Consider the following 17,290-nt stretch of genomic DNA (forward strand, 5'->3'; position numbering starts at 1 on the left):
AATAGTTTTTATTAACTTATTTCTGGAACTTCTTTTTGACACCACATAGTAGTTTCGTTTTTTAGAAAAGAAGCTGGCTACCAACTTTTGAGTAAATATGGTTGGGGATTTTAACGTTCCTCGTTTCAACTGGAAAAGTGGTCTATCTCTGCCCAATTCCCATTATTACCCTAAACTAAATGGAGATGCGACTTACACCTCCACGTGTCTTCTAAACCTTAACCAGAGCATTGATGTGGTCGACTGGAGGAATATATTTGATTTAATTTTTTTCTAATTTAAGCGATTTAGGTTTTACCCCTGTCAATCCTGGACTTATAAAGCCTAATGATTATCGCCCCCTATGATTATCAATATTTGTCTGCCCCTTGCCACTTGTATTCAAAATTATGCATATTCGTACCGTAGATTCTTGTCTGGGGATTGTGCATTGCTTTATAATAATCTCTCAACTTATGACTGGTCTTGTGTGTGTGGTACCACCTCTGTTGGTTCTGCTGTTGCTTGCCTCAATACTGTTGTTCAAGATGCCATGGAACAGGTAATTCCTCGTGGCATCATAAACATTAATTCAAAATTCATATACTGGCACTCTAGTTCCTTAAGGAATTATATTAAAACAAAATTATTTTCACAGGTAATTACAAAAAATAACTGGGTAGCCAAAATAAGGAGTAATATTTTCAGGTTTGTATTTAATACGAATTCCCATTGCCACACCACATTCCTAATAAAATACCTCAGATAAAAGGACAGAGAGACAAATGTGATCTCTTCTAAGGGATTTACATGTTATTGCATGCAACACCAAAAAATCCTAGCAAGGAATTAACACCAGGATTAATGCTGGGATATCTAAGTCAGTATAGTGAACAGGCTATAGGCTAGATAACTTAGAGATCATGATTCAATTCCTGGCAGAGGCAAAGACTTTCTTCTCCATAGAATCTAGACAGGCTTTGGGGCCTACTAAGTCTCCTAACCTGTGAGCACTGGAGGCTCTTTCCCCTGGGATACAGATGCATGATGGTGCTGGCTGCTCACTTCCATCTAGTGCCAAACTTTAACAATACATGCAACTATATCTCGATTCTCCCTCATTTGTTAATGGTTGTGGTGCTTCATTATGCACAGGACTTCCACCTTTTTTATTGAACTAATACTGCCTTCAGTAATAGAATTTTAGACCTGAGGTCAAAATTATTTCATCAAACATGCAAAATCTGGGGAAAAAAGTATATTCAGGACCACTGAAAGCTTATTTTATTTATAATTATATTAAAATTAGAACATAATTCATCATCACCACCAATACCCTAGTATTACACAGCTTGGTCTTTTAAAATGGAGAAAACTGTACAAGTCTTTCTTCGGTTTTAGACAAATATATATGTGTATATGTACACACACACACACACACACACACATGTTGCAATATATTATTTGTATATATATATATATACACAGAATGGCAGAGCAGACAGTGCTGCCTAACATGTTGACCTCTTAAAATAATATAAAAAAATCCACAACTCATTCACACAACCTCGTCTTCTGTCTCATATTCAGGAATGTGTTTATCACAATACAAGTATGTACATGTAAAAAGTGGAATGTAATTTTAAACACCATATATAACAGCAAATAAGGGAAAACATTGCAAAACAGAGAAAGATTATAAATAAAATCAAGGCCGCACGTTGCTTGGAACACGCTCGGTCTCGAGACTAGCATGGGATGGTCAGCGCAGTCATTCCTGCCACTCATGTGAGAAGTACAGAACCAAACAAGGCCACTCTCTTGGCTAATAGTATTTGTTCTCCTGCAATAAATTATTAATCTCTGTCATTGTGTTTCAAAGCACTTAAAAATTTGAGCAACAAAGTACTTCATATCCTCAAAAGTTATGGCATATATATGTATATATATTTTATACACAAGATAATATCTACCCATCAGACTGCTTTTCTGTGCCATGACATGTTGAGTTAGTGTTCAATGAGGTAAACATCACAATGTTAGTTCTGAAGTGTACAAAAGAGGAATGAAGTTGGAATGACGTGACCTGGAAGCCATGTGTGTTGAATGTACAAATTATTTACAGATATTATCTTACTGCAGGGCATTGTGCCTATGTACAAAGTGAGTGAGTGATTAATACTCTGGAAAAATGTGACATGCTAAGTCTATCCCACAACCTCCCATTGCACTCATCATGATAATGATTTAAAGCTTAGTTGATGTGGTGTCCCTCAAGAGTGCACTGCACCAGCTTGCCACATGGTGTTGAGCATCTGCTATGAGAGGAACTCTCGCTCCAACTCAGTAACGGAGGGTTTTCTGTTGCGTCCAGTACTTGAATTCATCTCACCACTGAGTCTGCGTATCCTCCTGGGGACAGCCTGCAATGGCACTGTCACATCTTGGCTCTGTCCATGCACTGGAATGTCAAGCAGAGTCTCCCTGGTCTCTGCAGCCATCATTGTGACCGGTGAGAACCGGACTCTGGATACAGAGGAGTAGGAGCCCTCCTTAGCTGAGACGTAGCTACTGTCCTCGCTTGTTAAACTGTCCGGGGGAGTTGGGTTCGTGGGTGTACCAGCTCCGCCAGATGATGATGAGCCACCTCCTCCCCCTGTCCTTGAACCCCCTACAGGAGTGTAATTGTACCGTTTCAAGCTTGACCGAAGCCTTGTTCCTCCACCAACTTCCAGTGTACCAGGTCTTGTGTCAACCACATTGGATGCATTTGAATCATGAGAGTTTTGTCTAGAAAAGAAAGGTGGTGGTGAAGGACTGTACTCATAGTCCATGCCGCGACGCTGTTGGGAGGCATAATAATGGTGTGTTGGTGTGCTGTACTGTGAGTACTCCCCCTCGTCCTCCAGCCTGAAGCTTGGATTCACATTGGAACTACTGTTATTTGATGACGAAGCATTAGATACATTTGATGGTGTTCTGCGATGTTCATATGGAGTATGATTAGTAGCACTACCACTGGAACATAGACGTGAAGGTGTCCGAGGGGTTATACTGTTGGTAGAACTGCTCACACTGCTTACACTCGGATTATCATAAGCACCTGTGTGGGGGTGGTGGTGTAGCTGGTAGCCTTCAAACTCAGGGTACAGTCGATCAGCATAGTGCAGTACGGCATTGTTTCCCACAGCACTGTACATACTACCTGTGAAATATGAATCAGTCCTGTACAATTCGGGACGTGCCGAATAGTGATTGCCGCTGGCATAATGAACAACACTGGCACTGCCACCTTCTGCATAGTCCGCTGCCGAGATATACAGACCAGGACCTCGGTGGTCCAGGAGACCCCCTCCAGATGGTGCAGGTGGGGGTGGTGGATAAGTTGCCTGTGAAGACATAAATTAAGTTGCATAATCAGTTCAGTGAAACTGGAAGAAAAACTACCTCTGTCTGGCTTCCAAATTTTCCTACATCCTCTGTGTAACTATACTCTTACCACCAGTGCATTTTATTAGGAATCATGCATTTTCTTCAGAATGAAATTCTCAAACCCAAAGCTGTCCACGATCCTAGTTTTTAAAACAACTATGTTTCTGGAAGCCGACTCTATCTCCATCATGAGTTCTACCTGTATCAGTGGTTCTCCAGTGATGTGCTGTGAGGCTTTGAAAAGAAGAATGATTATAAAATAAAATATGCACTTCCATAGTGCATATGAGCAAAGCAAAGCATATGCACTTTCATAAACTTTTTAAATTGATATTTGTAACAAAACATTATCTTTCTGTTTTATGATAATTCTATATATTTATACAATAAATTACATTATTTAAAAAATAAGTGTGATTTTACTACAACTTCTAGTTTTCTATTCTAATTTTAGTGGGACACAAAAAAGAAAATGAATATACCAAGCAAGTGTCCTGCAAGCACAAGAAGGTTGAAAACCACTGACCAAGAGACCCAACACAGTATGTTTCTGTATGACTTTTACTTTTGATAATATGCCACGCAGTATGTTCAAGGTTTACCAGTGTTTTCAGCAAACATTTCAGTTGCCATCTTCTGGAGGGAGGGGATACTGGATGTGTGTCCAGCTTTCATAAAGAGCCTGATATAAACATCATGTTAGTTCTAATCCCCTACATCAACAGCTGTTTACAGTGACATTCAAGGTACAGTCCTGAAACTGACTCTTTTAAAAAGCATGCAACTTGTATGGAATTTAACATCCCATTTCATTAAAAGAATTATGTTTATTTTGGCTTGACAATGAAGTAGGTAAAAAATGTAATGCTAAGGATCCATCTTGCATGATTCTCTAAATGTCTATCACAGCGGATAAATTACAGTAAAACTGTGTTGGACAGTGTCCATACTGTGACATATAACTGATGTACAAGATGTTTCTGGAGTTGACTCTGCTTCCACCTTCATGAGGCTGAATGTAATTATACTGACAGATATTTTCACTGCTTTTAATTTTGAGTTTAGTGTACAAAGGATTCTGGGTCCATCCCCATCAGTTAACATTAATCTGAGGAAATAAAAACAAAATATATTTGTCAGTATAATAAGGAACAATCTGCTGATTTTGGGGGTGTGTCATACCTTGAGCAAGTAACCTTGTTGAAGAAGACCCCCAAGTGTCCAACAAGATCTTTAGTATGGCAATTTTGTTTCCCAGCATATGTTGATAATAAAATCTAGTAGCTTTATAAAGATAAGGTAATGATCTAAGTCACTATTTGATGATGAAGAGCCCTCAAGGATATTTTAGACTCAGTTCTAATACAGCCAACTCTGAGGATTATCATGAATCCATTATTTATACACACATCAAGCAAACAGTCCTTCAGTATAAGCTAACGGTTTCTGCCCACCTCACTGCCCTCATTGCTGGTACTGGATGACTTGCGCCGGGGGGAAAGAGTGGGCGTTCCTCCCTGTGCCATTGCATAATGCTGAGGAGAGTCTGTGAATCGCAGCGGCTTGGTGCCACCTTCAGGATCTGGCCCAAGATTGTTCAGCAAGGGCCTCAGGTGCCTGGCAGGGCCATGGTACGTATTGTGAGGGTAGCCTGATGAACTTGAAAATTCATAGTCCATACCCAGGTACAGAGCTCCAAGCCCTGAACTGCGATTTGAGCTTCCACCAAACCACCACCGCCTCTCCTCCTGTTCTTCTTCTGACCTGAACAAACCATCATCACCTGAACATGTACATGTACCTGAACATTTCATTCCAGAATATTTAAGGATTTCAAGACACCATATCTGCACTTGTCATTCTTAACTGTCAACACATCAAAGAACAAGTTGAATAATTTAAAAACAATATTTAAATCTAGTTTAAAGTAATTTTGGTAGTGAAATTTCCTTTACACAAGATGAAATGGTTAACTCTGTGTCAGTATTCTGCAGTTTAGTGGAATTTCCTCCACATAAATGGTTACACTGCTGTGACTTGGTCTTCTGGGTTTAGGTAGTGGGATTTGTTATACACCAGACACAATGGTTATACAAACATGACTCAGTTAAGCTGGTTTCTCAGATAAACACAGGAAACTAAGCATTTATACCACCAATAAAATATTGTCATGTGTTCGTGACTAAGCATGGGGTTTGGAGCGGTATGTAATTGGATTTACTGGACACTCATAACTACAAGTAACTCCAATAGCTTCACTGATTTACACACTTTACAAATCACTACAGCAAATGCTAAGCCTCACTCTTCACTAGCTGTTGCCTGGTAACAGATCCAAACAATGTCCTCTGCTTACATCCATACCAGCTGGCAACTGTCTAACTCAACTGTCGACACTCATCTCATGACTGCAACTCAAAGCCTGTCTATTCTCCGCTTCAATTAATTAATTCTCTGTCTGAACTCTCCTTAAGTAACATCAGCATGAGCTCTACACAGAACACTGTTTCTAATAACATCTCCAAATGGAGTAGTGGCCCCTGCCTAGCAATGGGCTAGGCGTTCTTATGTGTTTACCCAATCATTACGAAGTAACAGACAATGATCCAGTAGGTATGTCACAATATTGTTAAGTCTGCTATTATGAGATCTGAGGTTCTCACAGCAGTGCATATTAATATTATGGTCTTATGGGATGTGACGCAGTGTAGTCTGGTAGAAGCTGTGAATGCTTCATAAGATCTTGCTGCTTCCATCTTCAGAAGATTGATTCAAAAATATGGTCTTAAGTTTGCCATTACAGTTCATGTCTACTGAATAAGAAATGACAGAAGAGAAGAAACACACATTACAGCAGGTTCACATTTACCTCTCAGGGTGCAGCCTTGGGTGTACTGGTGAAACATTGGAGAGACGAACATCATAGCCAGCTGCAACACCAGCTAACATGGCAGCCATATTGTAAAGTACTAGCTCAATTATGGATGGCTTCCCTGCTGCAAGTCTTGTTCGGCTAGGCTCCAACCCATTGCTATATAAAGTTGGCATGGGAACAGGCAAGATGAGTGGAGACCCAGCAGCAGCAGATGTTGGCCAGTCACATGACACAGCGCCATTTGGGTCTGCATTCATTGCAGCAGCATAATCTGTGGACAGGAAGCAAGCCCCGGAAGAACCCCACCGGTGGCAAATTTCAGTATTATAAGTTTCTCTTTATTTTTTCATATTGTGCATCCTGTTGTGTTTATTATAAACAATTCTTTATTGGAATCTGTCGTAACACAACAACATAACGGTTAAGGTCAACATTACCTTAGCTACATGTTTCGGCTTTTAAAGCCCTCATCAGGCAAAACACTTGATTACTATATTCACACACTATTGAACTGCATTTCAGTGTGACAGCAGAACTGGATACTTGATAACTGTTATATTTACAATACAAGGTATAAAAATACAATGAATTATAAGATTATTATAAAACGAAAGTTATGTAATAAAATATGGTTAAAAATTCTTCATGTGATATTTCATATGATGAAGTCAGTTGTTGAAATCTTGTATTACATTCCAGTGGACATATAGCGGTATATTCAAGACTTGTATACGTAACCTGCTTGGAGGCCCATGGTGTAGGTGTACTATTATTTGGTATTGTTTGTTCCGTTCCTCAGTTGCAATCTGTATTCCCACCAGAGCGGACAAAAAAATACATTGTAAAATGAGACACCAACAAAACAATTAATGTCAAATAATATCCAGCTCTACTGTCACACTGAAATGCAGTTCAACAGTGTGTGAATATGGTAACCATGTATGAGGGGGTACCCAAAAGAAACCGGACTTATTTTTTTTAAACTTATTTATTCAAATTTTAAGCACAAACCTTCAATCCCTTTCAAAGTACTCTCCACTTACACTAATACACTTGTCTAGTCTTTTATTCCATTTTTCAAAACATTGTCTAAATTCATCTTTTGAGATGCTTGACAGCGCCTCCGTCGTTTTTTTCCTTCACCTCAGCAACATCAGCAAAACGCTGGAAAAAAGTTTTGATCATTTCGGGACTCTTCTTTCAAAGCACAGCATGCTTCCACGTGACCTTGTTTTTGTTCAGCAGTCAGCAGTCGTGGCACGAATTTCGCAGCCACCCTTTTCATTCCCAAATCTTCTGTCAAAATTCGCTGAACTGAGCTCCAAGTCACTCCCGACAGCTCCACAGTTTCTTCAATGGTCCGTCGTTGATCTTCCTTGATGATTTCACGAATTTTTTCAACATTTCCATGTGTTCGGGCCATTGCAAAAACGACGATCACACAAAACAGTTGTCACTATAAACTCTGCCGAAACTAGTCCTTACCTTCTGAAGCAACGGTAGTCGGCTTATCGACTCAGGAATGTTAGCTCTATGCACTCATAGCGGCAAAACGCAGTACTACAAAAGTTCTGCTCACAAAAAAATTAGTTCGGTTTCTTTTGGGTACCCCAGCGTATATTGCCCGATGATGGCTTTAAAAGCCAAAACATGTAGCTAAGTTAATGTTGACCTTGACCGTTATGTTGTGTTACGATGGATTCCAATAAAGAATTGTATATTATAAGTCTTGTTCCTGCTGGGGCAACCAGATATGTTACATGACACATGAGCACCACTGGAACTTCATACTGAAGCAAAATCTAAGACTAACTGATTTTCTGGTAGCAAAGTCTAACGGTCCAACACAATTAATACCAAACTTTGCCACTGGATACGGTCTTGCAATATTTCCATTCATACAACCTCTTTCACTAACAGCCACCTTAATATTACTGTACAAATCAAGTTGGACTGAACAGAGTTATATAAGGAATGCTTCTTCATCATCTTCAGCTTTACAAATTAAGCCCCTGGCCTGTTCCAGTTCAGAATTAACTTCTGAAGGTAGGAATCCATTTTAGGAAAGAAAATACAAACAAAAAAAGAAAGAAAGAAAGAAAGGAAATATAGCACCCTACATACTGGACAAAACATAATATGGATCACATAAATTTGTTTATACTTGGATCCATTGGGGTAGTGATTTCATTATTATTTCAACAAAGCACAAATCAATTAAATTGATCAAACAAAGAATAATAAACATTATACTAAAATCTATAGGGTTAGCATCAATTTCATTATTTTTGGTTTGCTTATATAAATACAATATCATTTTTAACGTTTATTATCTTGTGCCACGTTTTCTACTCAGGTGGTCAGTGGTAACCTTTTCTGGCCTGGTATCCACCCCTCCTTCATCTATGCCTCCCCTCCAGAGGCATCCATGCTGTCACTCATTTACCATTATCCCATCATTCCATGTACCATGTGATTTCCCCTTCCTCCCTTGTTTAGAAAGGAAGACCTCCATCAGTGTGAGGTGAAATAAGAGGGCAGTCTTTGCTGGCAAGCAGTCAGGCAAATTAGGTTGCTAAATTCTGTTTTGACTCAGAATTCCAAGTTGTATTTGGACTCTTCACTCCAGCCATTGAGGGCAACGGGCCTCCTCATTGCAACTGATGTAAGTTTATTTTCCAATTAGGGATGTTGTAATGAGTTTTTGTCTTGTATTATATTATTATTGACCATCTCTGTGGTCTAGTAGTCAGAGTTCCAGACTACAGACACAGAGGTCTCGGATTCGATTCCCGGCGCTACCAGATTTTCTGAGGAGTGGGTCTGGAATGGGGTCCACTCAGCCTCGTGAGGATAACTGATGAGCTATTTCAAGGAAATAGCGGCTCTGTGGGAATTCGTTGCGCTGACCATGCGACACCCTCTGTCTCCTAGAGTTGGCACTACTTTGCCGACAAGCAGCAGTTGCTTGGTCGGTATAGTTCCCTTGTGGATTAAAGCCATGGAGTTTATTTTCTTCTCTCTATTATTTGTTTGGGCTGGCTATTGCCCCATTTAGTGTTGCTGTATGACCATAAACGGGGCAACACTGTGATCTGGGTTGACTCGCAGTGTTATGTTAGTTTTGGTCACTTTATTTCTTCAGTATGGATTGTCCAAGGTGGTCAAGGGCATGGATTTGTTGCAAAGGCATGATTTTAAGTACTGAAGTAATGGACTGAGTCATTTCTTTTTATTGTTGTTATTGTATGTCATGAATTTGGGTTTAATTGTTACTAATACTTGTTGTTTTGGTGAATCAGTCTTTTCTTGCTGAAAGATAAGCTTGGATATCCCATTCCATCTGGGGAGCACTGTGAATGCAACAAATGAACAAGGGATATATCCCCAAGTAATTGTAGTAGTGGAAAGTACGTACAGGACAGGAAGAGCTGTTAAATCTTCAGCTTTACTTGTGATTAACTCTATTTACATTTCATTTATTTACTCGTAGGGCTCCCTGGGGAATCAGCCCATCACAAGACTTCTACCTACACAGGACAACACAAACAGAACAATGCGAACATACATCTGCAACATAGGTGGGATCTGAACACACAATCCCAGTACTTGGAAAAAACTAGACTGAGAAAGGAAAACTTCAAGCAATAAATTTCCTTGCACTAAAGTTAATAACTAGTTTAGCTCACAAAAAGGTTTTGTAGTGTTGAAACTTATCAGAACACATGTTTCTGCTATTTCATAGGCTAGCCAAAAATGTAATCATATGCTATTATTTTTAATGTTTGCTTATATATGCTGTTAACCCTATGCGTCAATTAAAGTTTGTGTGTTTTTCTTTATGGTATCTACATTATCACGCAGTAGATTCACATCAACAGCTTAGACCAACAGTTGATGTGTCCCATTTAATTTCAGTCCCACGTGGTTTCCCTGGACTTTCCTAATTGCATATTCTAAGATAAAGTTGAAAAGGAGTGGCGATAAAGCATCTCCTTGTTTTAGACCATTCTGGATAGGAAATTTATCAGACAAACGTTTGCCTACACAGAATTTACTATACGTTTTGTTTAGACACATTTTAATCAACCTAACTAGTTTCATGGGTATCCCAAACTCTGTTAGAATATTGTACAATACTTCCCTCCTAACTGAATCATAGGCTTTTTTGAAGTCTATGAATAACTGATGTACTGTCTCATCGTACTCCCATTTTTTCTCCAATATCTGACGAATGCAAAAGATCTGATCTGTAGTTGATCTGTTATGTCAAAACCCACACTAATGATCGCCAATAATTTCATCCATATATGGTCTTAACCTTGAAAGAAGAATATTGGACAAAATTTTATATGAAGTTGATAGCAGTGATATCCCCCCGATAATTACTACAGTCAGTTTTATTACCCTTCTTGTGAACTGGTACAATAATAGACTCCTTCCACTGATCAGGCAATTTTTCCTTATGCCAAATAGAAGTAATTAGATTGTGGATATTAGAACGTAATATTTTGCCTCCTGCTTGAATAAGTTCTGCCGGAATTTGATCACTACCTGGCGATTTATACCGTTTCAATTTTGCAATAGCACTTTCAACCTCAAAGGGGCTAGGATCAGGTATTAACTGCTCAGCTGTATGTACATTCAATAACTGAGAGAAGTAGTTCCTCCACCTATTCAAAATGTTGTGGGAATCTGCAAGCAGATCACCATTCTCACCCTTCACTAAGTTACTGCTAGGCTGGTAACCCCTTTTAAAGTCATTTATTCCTCTATAGAGGTCTCTATGTTCTTGTTCTTACTGTTCACTGCAAGCTCATTAATTTTGTCTTTCGGATATTCCTTATTTTTGTTCCTGAAATGCCTGCTGGTTTCACGTCTTATATTGTTCAGATTATCCCCATTTAACTCGCTTGGATCCTGTAACCATTGCAATTTGGCCTGCTTTCTTTGATCTAATGATTTTGAGCATCCTTCATTGAACCATGGCTTATGCTTCTTCAGTTCATAATAACCTAGACTCTCTTTGGCAGACATTTTTATATTATCTCTAATAGTTTCCCAAGCTTTATTAACATCCACCTCAGTTTCTAAGTTTTCCAAAGCCATGAACCTATTTGAGATTTCAACACGATACTGTTCTTTACCCTCTACCTCATTTAATTTCTTGAGATTGAACCTCTCCATATGAACTCTGTGTGTTGTTTGTTTGCTCACTGCCAGTCTTTCCCTAACCTTTGCCACGACCAGGTAGTGGTCAGTATCACAATCTGCCGCCCTGAATGAGCAGACATCAAGTATACTTGAATGCCATCTCCTATCTATCCAAATATGGTCTATTTGACTGTGTATCTTCCCATCAGGAGATGACCAAGTAAATTTATGGATGTTACGATGTGGGAACATTGTACTTTTGACAGTAAGATTTTTGATGTGGCAAAGTTTACAACTCTAACTCCGTTATCATTACTAATTTTATGCAAGCTCTCATTCCCAGTTGCTGGTTTGAAAATGTCTTCCCTTCCTACTTTGGCACTGAAATCTCCTAACAAAATTTTCATAGGGTACTTCGGGAATTTATCAAATACATGTTCTAGTTCTTCATGTCATCAATTTTATCTTCTGTTGGGGCGTGAACATTCATAACAATGATATCACACCAGCGACCTTAAAGTATTATATATGATATCCTATCACTAACGAATTCTACCCTCTTAACTGCTGATATGATTCTCTTATGTACGAAAAAACCTGTACCTAATTCGTGATTTTCAATCCCTTTTCCATAGAAAAATGTAGTCTCCTGCTTGTGTGATGCCACCTCCATCCCATCTGACCTCCTGTACTCATGCTAAATCTAACTTATATTTTAAGATTTCTTCTGCCACTGCTCTGAGTGAACCTGCCCTATACAAACTTCGTACATTCCAAGTGCGAAATCTCATATCCATTTTCATTAGCTTAGGTCGTTTATCCAAAGAATCCATCCAGGTCCGAGGCTTTGTGTTCATTTTTGTGACATAATGATTTTTTACGGTGAGGAGTTGTTAGCCCCACGCCCAGTCCCCAAGCTGGAGGGCCACCCCTTGTCGGCTGTCCGTCACTGCTTATTCAATATATTCGCAGCTTCCCTCNTTCGAATTCAGGTAATGCTTACTACCATCCAGTACAGAAGTTCTGTCTTCTAGTCTGCTGTCTAAAAACAAAAATTAGAACATACAAAACTATAATTTTGCCTGTGGTTCTGTATGGGTGTGAAACTTGGTCTCTGACATTAAGGGAGGAACAAAGACTGAGGGTGTTTGAGAACAAGGCGCTGAGGAGAACATTTGCACTGAAAGAGAGACGAAGTGACAGGAGGTTGGAGAAAACTGCATAATGAGGAGCTTCATAACTGTACTCTTCCCCAAGTATAAGTAGAATGATCATGTCAAGGGAGTGAGATGGGCATGGCATGTAGCACAAATGGGGGAGAAGAGGAATGCATATAGGATATTGGTGGGGAAGCCAGAAGGAAAGAGACAACTGGAAAGGCCAAGGTGTAGCTGGGTGGACAATATTAGAATGGATCTCAGAGAGATAGGATGGGATGGTATGGATTGGATAGATCTGGCTCAGGATATGGACCAGTGGAATGCTCTTGTGAACACGGTAATGAACCTTTGGTTCCATAAAATGCTGGGAAGTTGTTGAGTAGCTGCACAATTGGCAGCTTCTTAAGAAGGGCTCAGCTCCACAAGTGTTTGAGAGCCAAATTGACATAGGGGCATAATAGGTGCTCTGAAGGGTTGTTGATGCTCCTAAAAGGTGCACAGATAAAGTACAAAACAGATAATCTGTGCACGGATACTTGGAAGCATACTGTATATGATATTAGTCCTCATACTGTCAAGTCTAGTGTTACAGCCTGTATGAATCGCTGAGCTCTATCATTAAACTTGTATAATGCAAGAGACATCTGTGTCATAGGTAAGAAGTGTATAAAATCACAGAAAGAATCAGCCATATCTCATGTGACAGGCATAGCGGAACCTGCTGATTTGTTTTGATCAGTTCACTGGCAAGAAAAGCATTTCAGGGCTCTCAGCCCTCCACCACTGCTGAGTAAGAACATATAATGAGGAGTGCACAATAAAGTCCTGTACTTTACTGCTGCCCCACACTGCATGTATCCAATGTGTAGGAGTTAGCAAGATGACAATGGAGCAAGCAGAAATGCCATAACAGTACTGTGTCATGCAGTTTCTCAGACATGGAGTTGAAATTCTGTATAGTGTTCAACGATAATACTGTTCAACTAACTTGGGTGTCTCTGTGGTCTGAATGGTTTAGGTATGTCACAGGGCTGGTCTCTTGTTGCCACACATTCCTATCAATAATGTGTTTCATGGTAAGGCTTGTATCCTGACACATGGGGTCTACCAAAAATTATGCTGGAATTTCAGGCACATATAGCTGAGGAACAAAAACAGGCATTAGGATGCTGTTTGTAGCATTTTATTCTTCAGTTGAAATAGTTTGCTCATACATCAGTGGAAAAGTTGCTAAGTGTGAAGCACTTCACACTGGGTGGCATGTGTAGCTCTGCATATGTCCCAGGCTAAAGTCCACCTATGTCCTTTGTACCATCTGCATTTGCCACAGGGATCTGTGCTTTGAGTTCATCAAGCATATTCGCTCTATGGCTGTACACCTGGTCTTTCACAGTCCAAAAGAAGAAAGCCTATAAGTGTAAGACCAAAAGAACAAGAGGGCCATGTAAGTGGTCCCCTTCCTATCCACCAGCATGCAAAATTCATGTTCAAACAGTCAGGTACAATGCCAGCAAAATGAACAGGTACAACCTCCAGCTGAAGAATAAGATTGCTGTGGAAGACCATAATTTTCCAACTTGTCTAGGAACAAACTGCTTGCAACGGTGTCCTCATCAAACAAAAATGAGCCAATGACTCTTCATACGACAGCATACACCACACATTCCCTTTAGTACTATCCTGTTCATGTTCTGAATGTTCTCCAATAGGCTCACTGCCCCAAATTATACAGTTATGCCAACTGACATGTACAGATTTGAAATTTTGCTTCATTAGTGAAGACAATATGACTTAAGAAATTATAGTGATCCCGAATTTGTGTGGGTTTAGACATGGGCTCTTCCAAAGAATTCTGCAGACAGTCATTTGCAGTATCTGTAACTCTGCACTTACTTGGGGGATTGATTTCTTTGGACTCTGTACGAAGGCCTACCTGACGCAATGCCCATCTCCTAGGCTGCCCATTAGAATGACCTCTTTTCTACACTGCCAATTTCTATAAATTGCTCATAACATCTTCTAATGCTCTTGCCATCAGGTGGTCTCACACCATACTTATGCCTAAATTCATGCTGCACTTAAGTAATGGACGAACTACTGCTGTAATGTGCATGAAATTTGTGTTTTCAAAGTATCAAGACAGGCATATCCTGAGTGCGCCCCATTTGTACATGCAGTAAATAAATAAACTATGGACTCCAAAACTCAAACTTCAGTCAAAATATCAACTATCATGTTTGTTTTTCATCATGTGTTGTACAGCTAGTCCCTATCTCAACAGATAAGGAGTAGCTCTGTCAGCTGGGCCCAAGTGAGTAGGCTTTTACCTGAAGACTGAGACAGAATCCAGTCTCTGAAACATTGTGTTTTAAATAAAAACCAAGACAATGATTAATGTCCAAAAATTCAATAACTGTATTAATTTACCATAGTGACAAACTTCTAGATCTTAATTATTGTATTTTAGATCCATAAAAATTTTGCTAGCATATTTGCAACATATGAAAGAAATAATTTCAGTACTCACTCCATACATATGCTTAAATTTTGAATCTCAATGTCCCTTTCTGTGAGATAGTCCAAAAGGAGCCAATGCAGCATAATGGGAAGTCATGCTGTTTGCATTTGTAGGAAGTTTTAATTTCATGTGGTGACAGTGACCTTTTTTCCTATAGATGCACAGTGCATACCATTCTGCATGGACTGTAATATTTTTCTGATCAGAAAAGAAATTTTGGAGACTGTTCCTATAGGCAAACCCCTCTCTTTCTGCCTGTCTGCTTCTGTGGCAGGGAAGTTTTGTACAGCTACTGCAGGAAGTCAGCTGCCTGTTCCTATGGCCCACTAGTTACACTGCTGAGGAAAAAACACCTCACATTGCACAGGTTTAGCAAGATTATGAGAAACAAACCTCTGCTACTTTGTGAGTGATCCTCCAACACTGTAGCATTCCCTCTGTTAGTCACTCAAATCCTCTACCTCAACTTGCATAAGTAATTTGCTGCAGTTGTAGGGCACTGTATTTTGATTTCCACCTCAGTTGTTCATAACTTTTACCTTCATCACTATTTAATTAAATCCTAGATTTCAATTTGTAGAAAGAAACTGGACAACAGGCCTTAAAACTGTGGTAACACCATCATATTTTAATACATGCTTTAAGTTCACAGCTTTTGAGATTACTGAATTGACAGAGCCAGTTTCACTTTGGGAACACGAGGTTTCACTAACAGAGTTTCTTCTTCAAAATGTAGAAAACAAATGTATTCTTTTTTCCCCCCTTTCTTTAACAGCAACAGGCACATTCCCAGCTCAAATCAAGTATACCAATTTTTCTTTGGTCAAAGACAGCAAATTGATTCACCTTACATTCACCAGTGTTATGGGGGAACCTCCTGCCTCCATCTTCAGGGTGATGATGGCAATAGGTTTCTTCAGAACATTATTACCTATTTACCAGTGTACAGGAAGTCACATCTCTGAAGAGAGTAATCTTCAGCAACAATGAGTGCCTCTTTCAAAAGAAGTACCTTCTATAAATGCTGAAGATTTCTGAGCGCAATATCAAGTGCAATACAGATATGTCGCACTCAAGGAATGAACACAGAACCATTCTGGATGGAAAACTGGGAGGGAAGAGACCTCTTCAGAGATCTAGGCACAGATGGGAAGGTAATATTAATAGGCATCTGTGAGATATAGGTTGGAAACGACTTGCATACTTTTGTGAACACTGTGGTAATTGAAGAAAGCAGTCTTCTGGGATGTGGCACCATGTAGATGTGATGTTAACCAACATTTTGGAGGAACGTATCGCCTCCACTTTCAGGGTAGAAGGAAAATAAGAAATCCGCCAGCGAAGAGACTGTGAGAACCGGTACAAGCAGACTGGTGTCGGAAATAAACACAGCTATGTGAGAGCAGTGAGTGGCGGGGGGCAAGTCTACATGGGACACGTCTCACAGTCTCTTCGCTGGTGGATTTCTTATTTTCCTTCTACCCTGAAAGTGGAGGCGATACCTTCCTCCAAAATGTTGGTTAACATCACATCTACATGGTGCCACATCCCAGAAGACTGCTTTCTTCATAGTCACCGCCGTGAAAACCTCAACTCTTACTGTGGTAATTATTTAAGAGAACAACATTTTCAGAGCAAATAAATAACTAAAAACTGCTCATGGAAAAAAAATGTGCAACACAGTTAAATGTGAAATTGGTTCACATGAGGGATAGTCAGTAAACAGGCCATAAATGTATATGAAATGTAAAATATGTGATATTTGAACCTGGAAAAAACATTTGTTCCTTGACATGTCCTTCACCAACAGATACATTTGTCCCATCCCTTTACCGCAGCATTGAAACCCAAGCAGCATAGAAGTCTTTTGATTATTGACCCATCCACTTCCACAACTCCATTTCAACCTCTTCGTCATCAGCAAAGCATTTTCCACCAAGGTGATTTTCTAGGGGATCACACAGATAGAAGTCATTAGGGGCCAAGTCTGGGCTTAAGGTGGATGTTTAAGAAGTTCCTACCGTAGTTCTTGAATTCTCTTCTGGGATGCCTGGGCTGTAACGGGGTCTAGCATCGTCATGATGAAGCATTTGGTCTGCAGGTTTTCTGCGAACTGTATCCTGAAGCTTCAACAGAATTTCACAGTATGATGCAGAATTAACATTTTCACCA

The 17,290-nt window shown here is 39.7% G+C and overlaps 1 protein-coding gene across 3 annotated transcripts in view; it reads right to left on the reverse strand.

Moving 5' to 3' along the window:
- Nucleotides 1-586: 586 nt before the first annotated feature.
- Nucleotides 587-17,290, reverse strand: part of LOC111874705 — a 178,243-nt gene continuing 161,539 nt past the window's right edge. For all 3 annotated transcript variants that reach the window (XM_023870427.2, XM_023870428.2, XM_023870426.2), the window contains 3 exons: nucleotides 6,281-6,557; nucleotides 4,866-5,175; nucleotides 587-3,368 (listed from right to left, as the gene is read on the reverse strand). In XM_023870427.2, coding sequence (XP_023726195.1) covers nucleotides 2,298-3,368; nucleotides 4,866-5,175; nucleotides 6,281-6,557 — 1,658 coding nt within the window. In that variant the 3' untranslated portion in view covers nucleotides 587-2,297. The remainder of the gene's footprint in view (nucleotides 3,369-4,865; nucleotides 5,176-6,280; nucleotides 6,558-17,290) is intronic.

The sequence above is a fragment of the Cryptotermes secundus genome, unplaced genomic scaffold (assembly GCF_002891405.2).
Source record: "Cryptotermes secundus unplaced genomic scaffold, Csec_1.0 scaffold302, whole genome shotgun sequence".
Classification (NCBI taxonomy): domain Eukaryota; kingdom Metazoa; phylum Arthropoda; class Insecta; order Blattodea; family Kalotermitidae; genus Cryptotermes; species Cryptotermes secundus.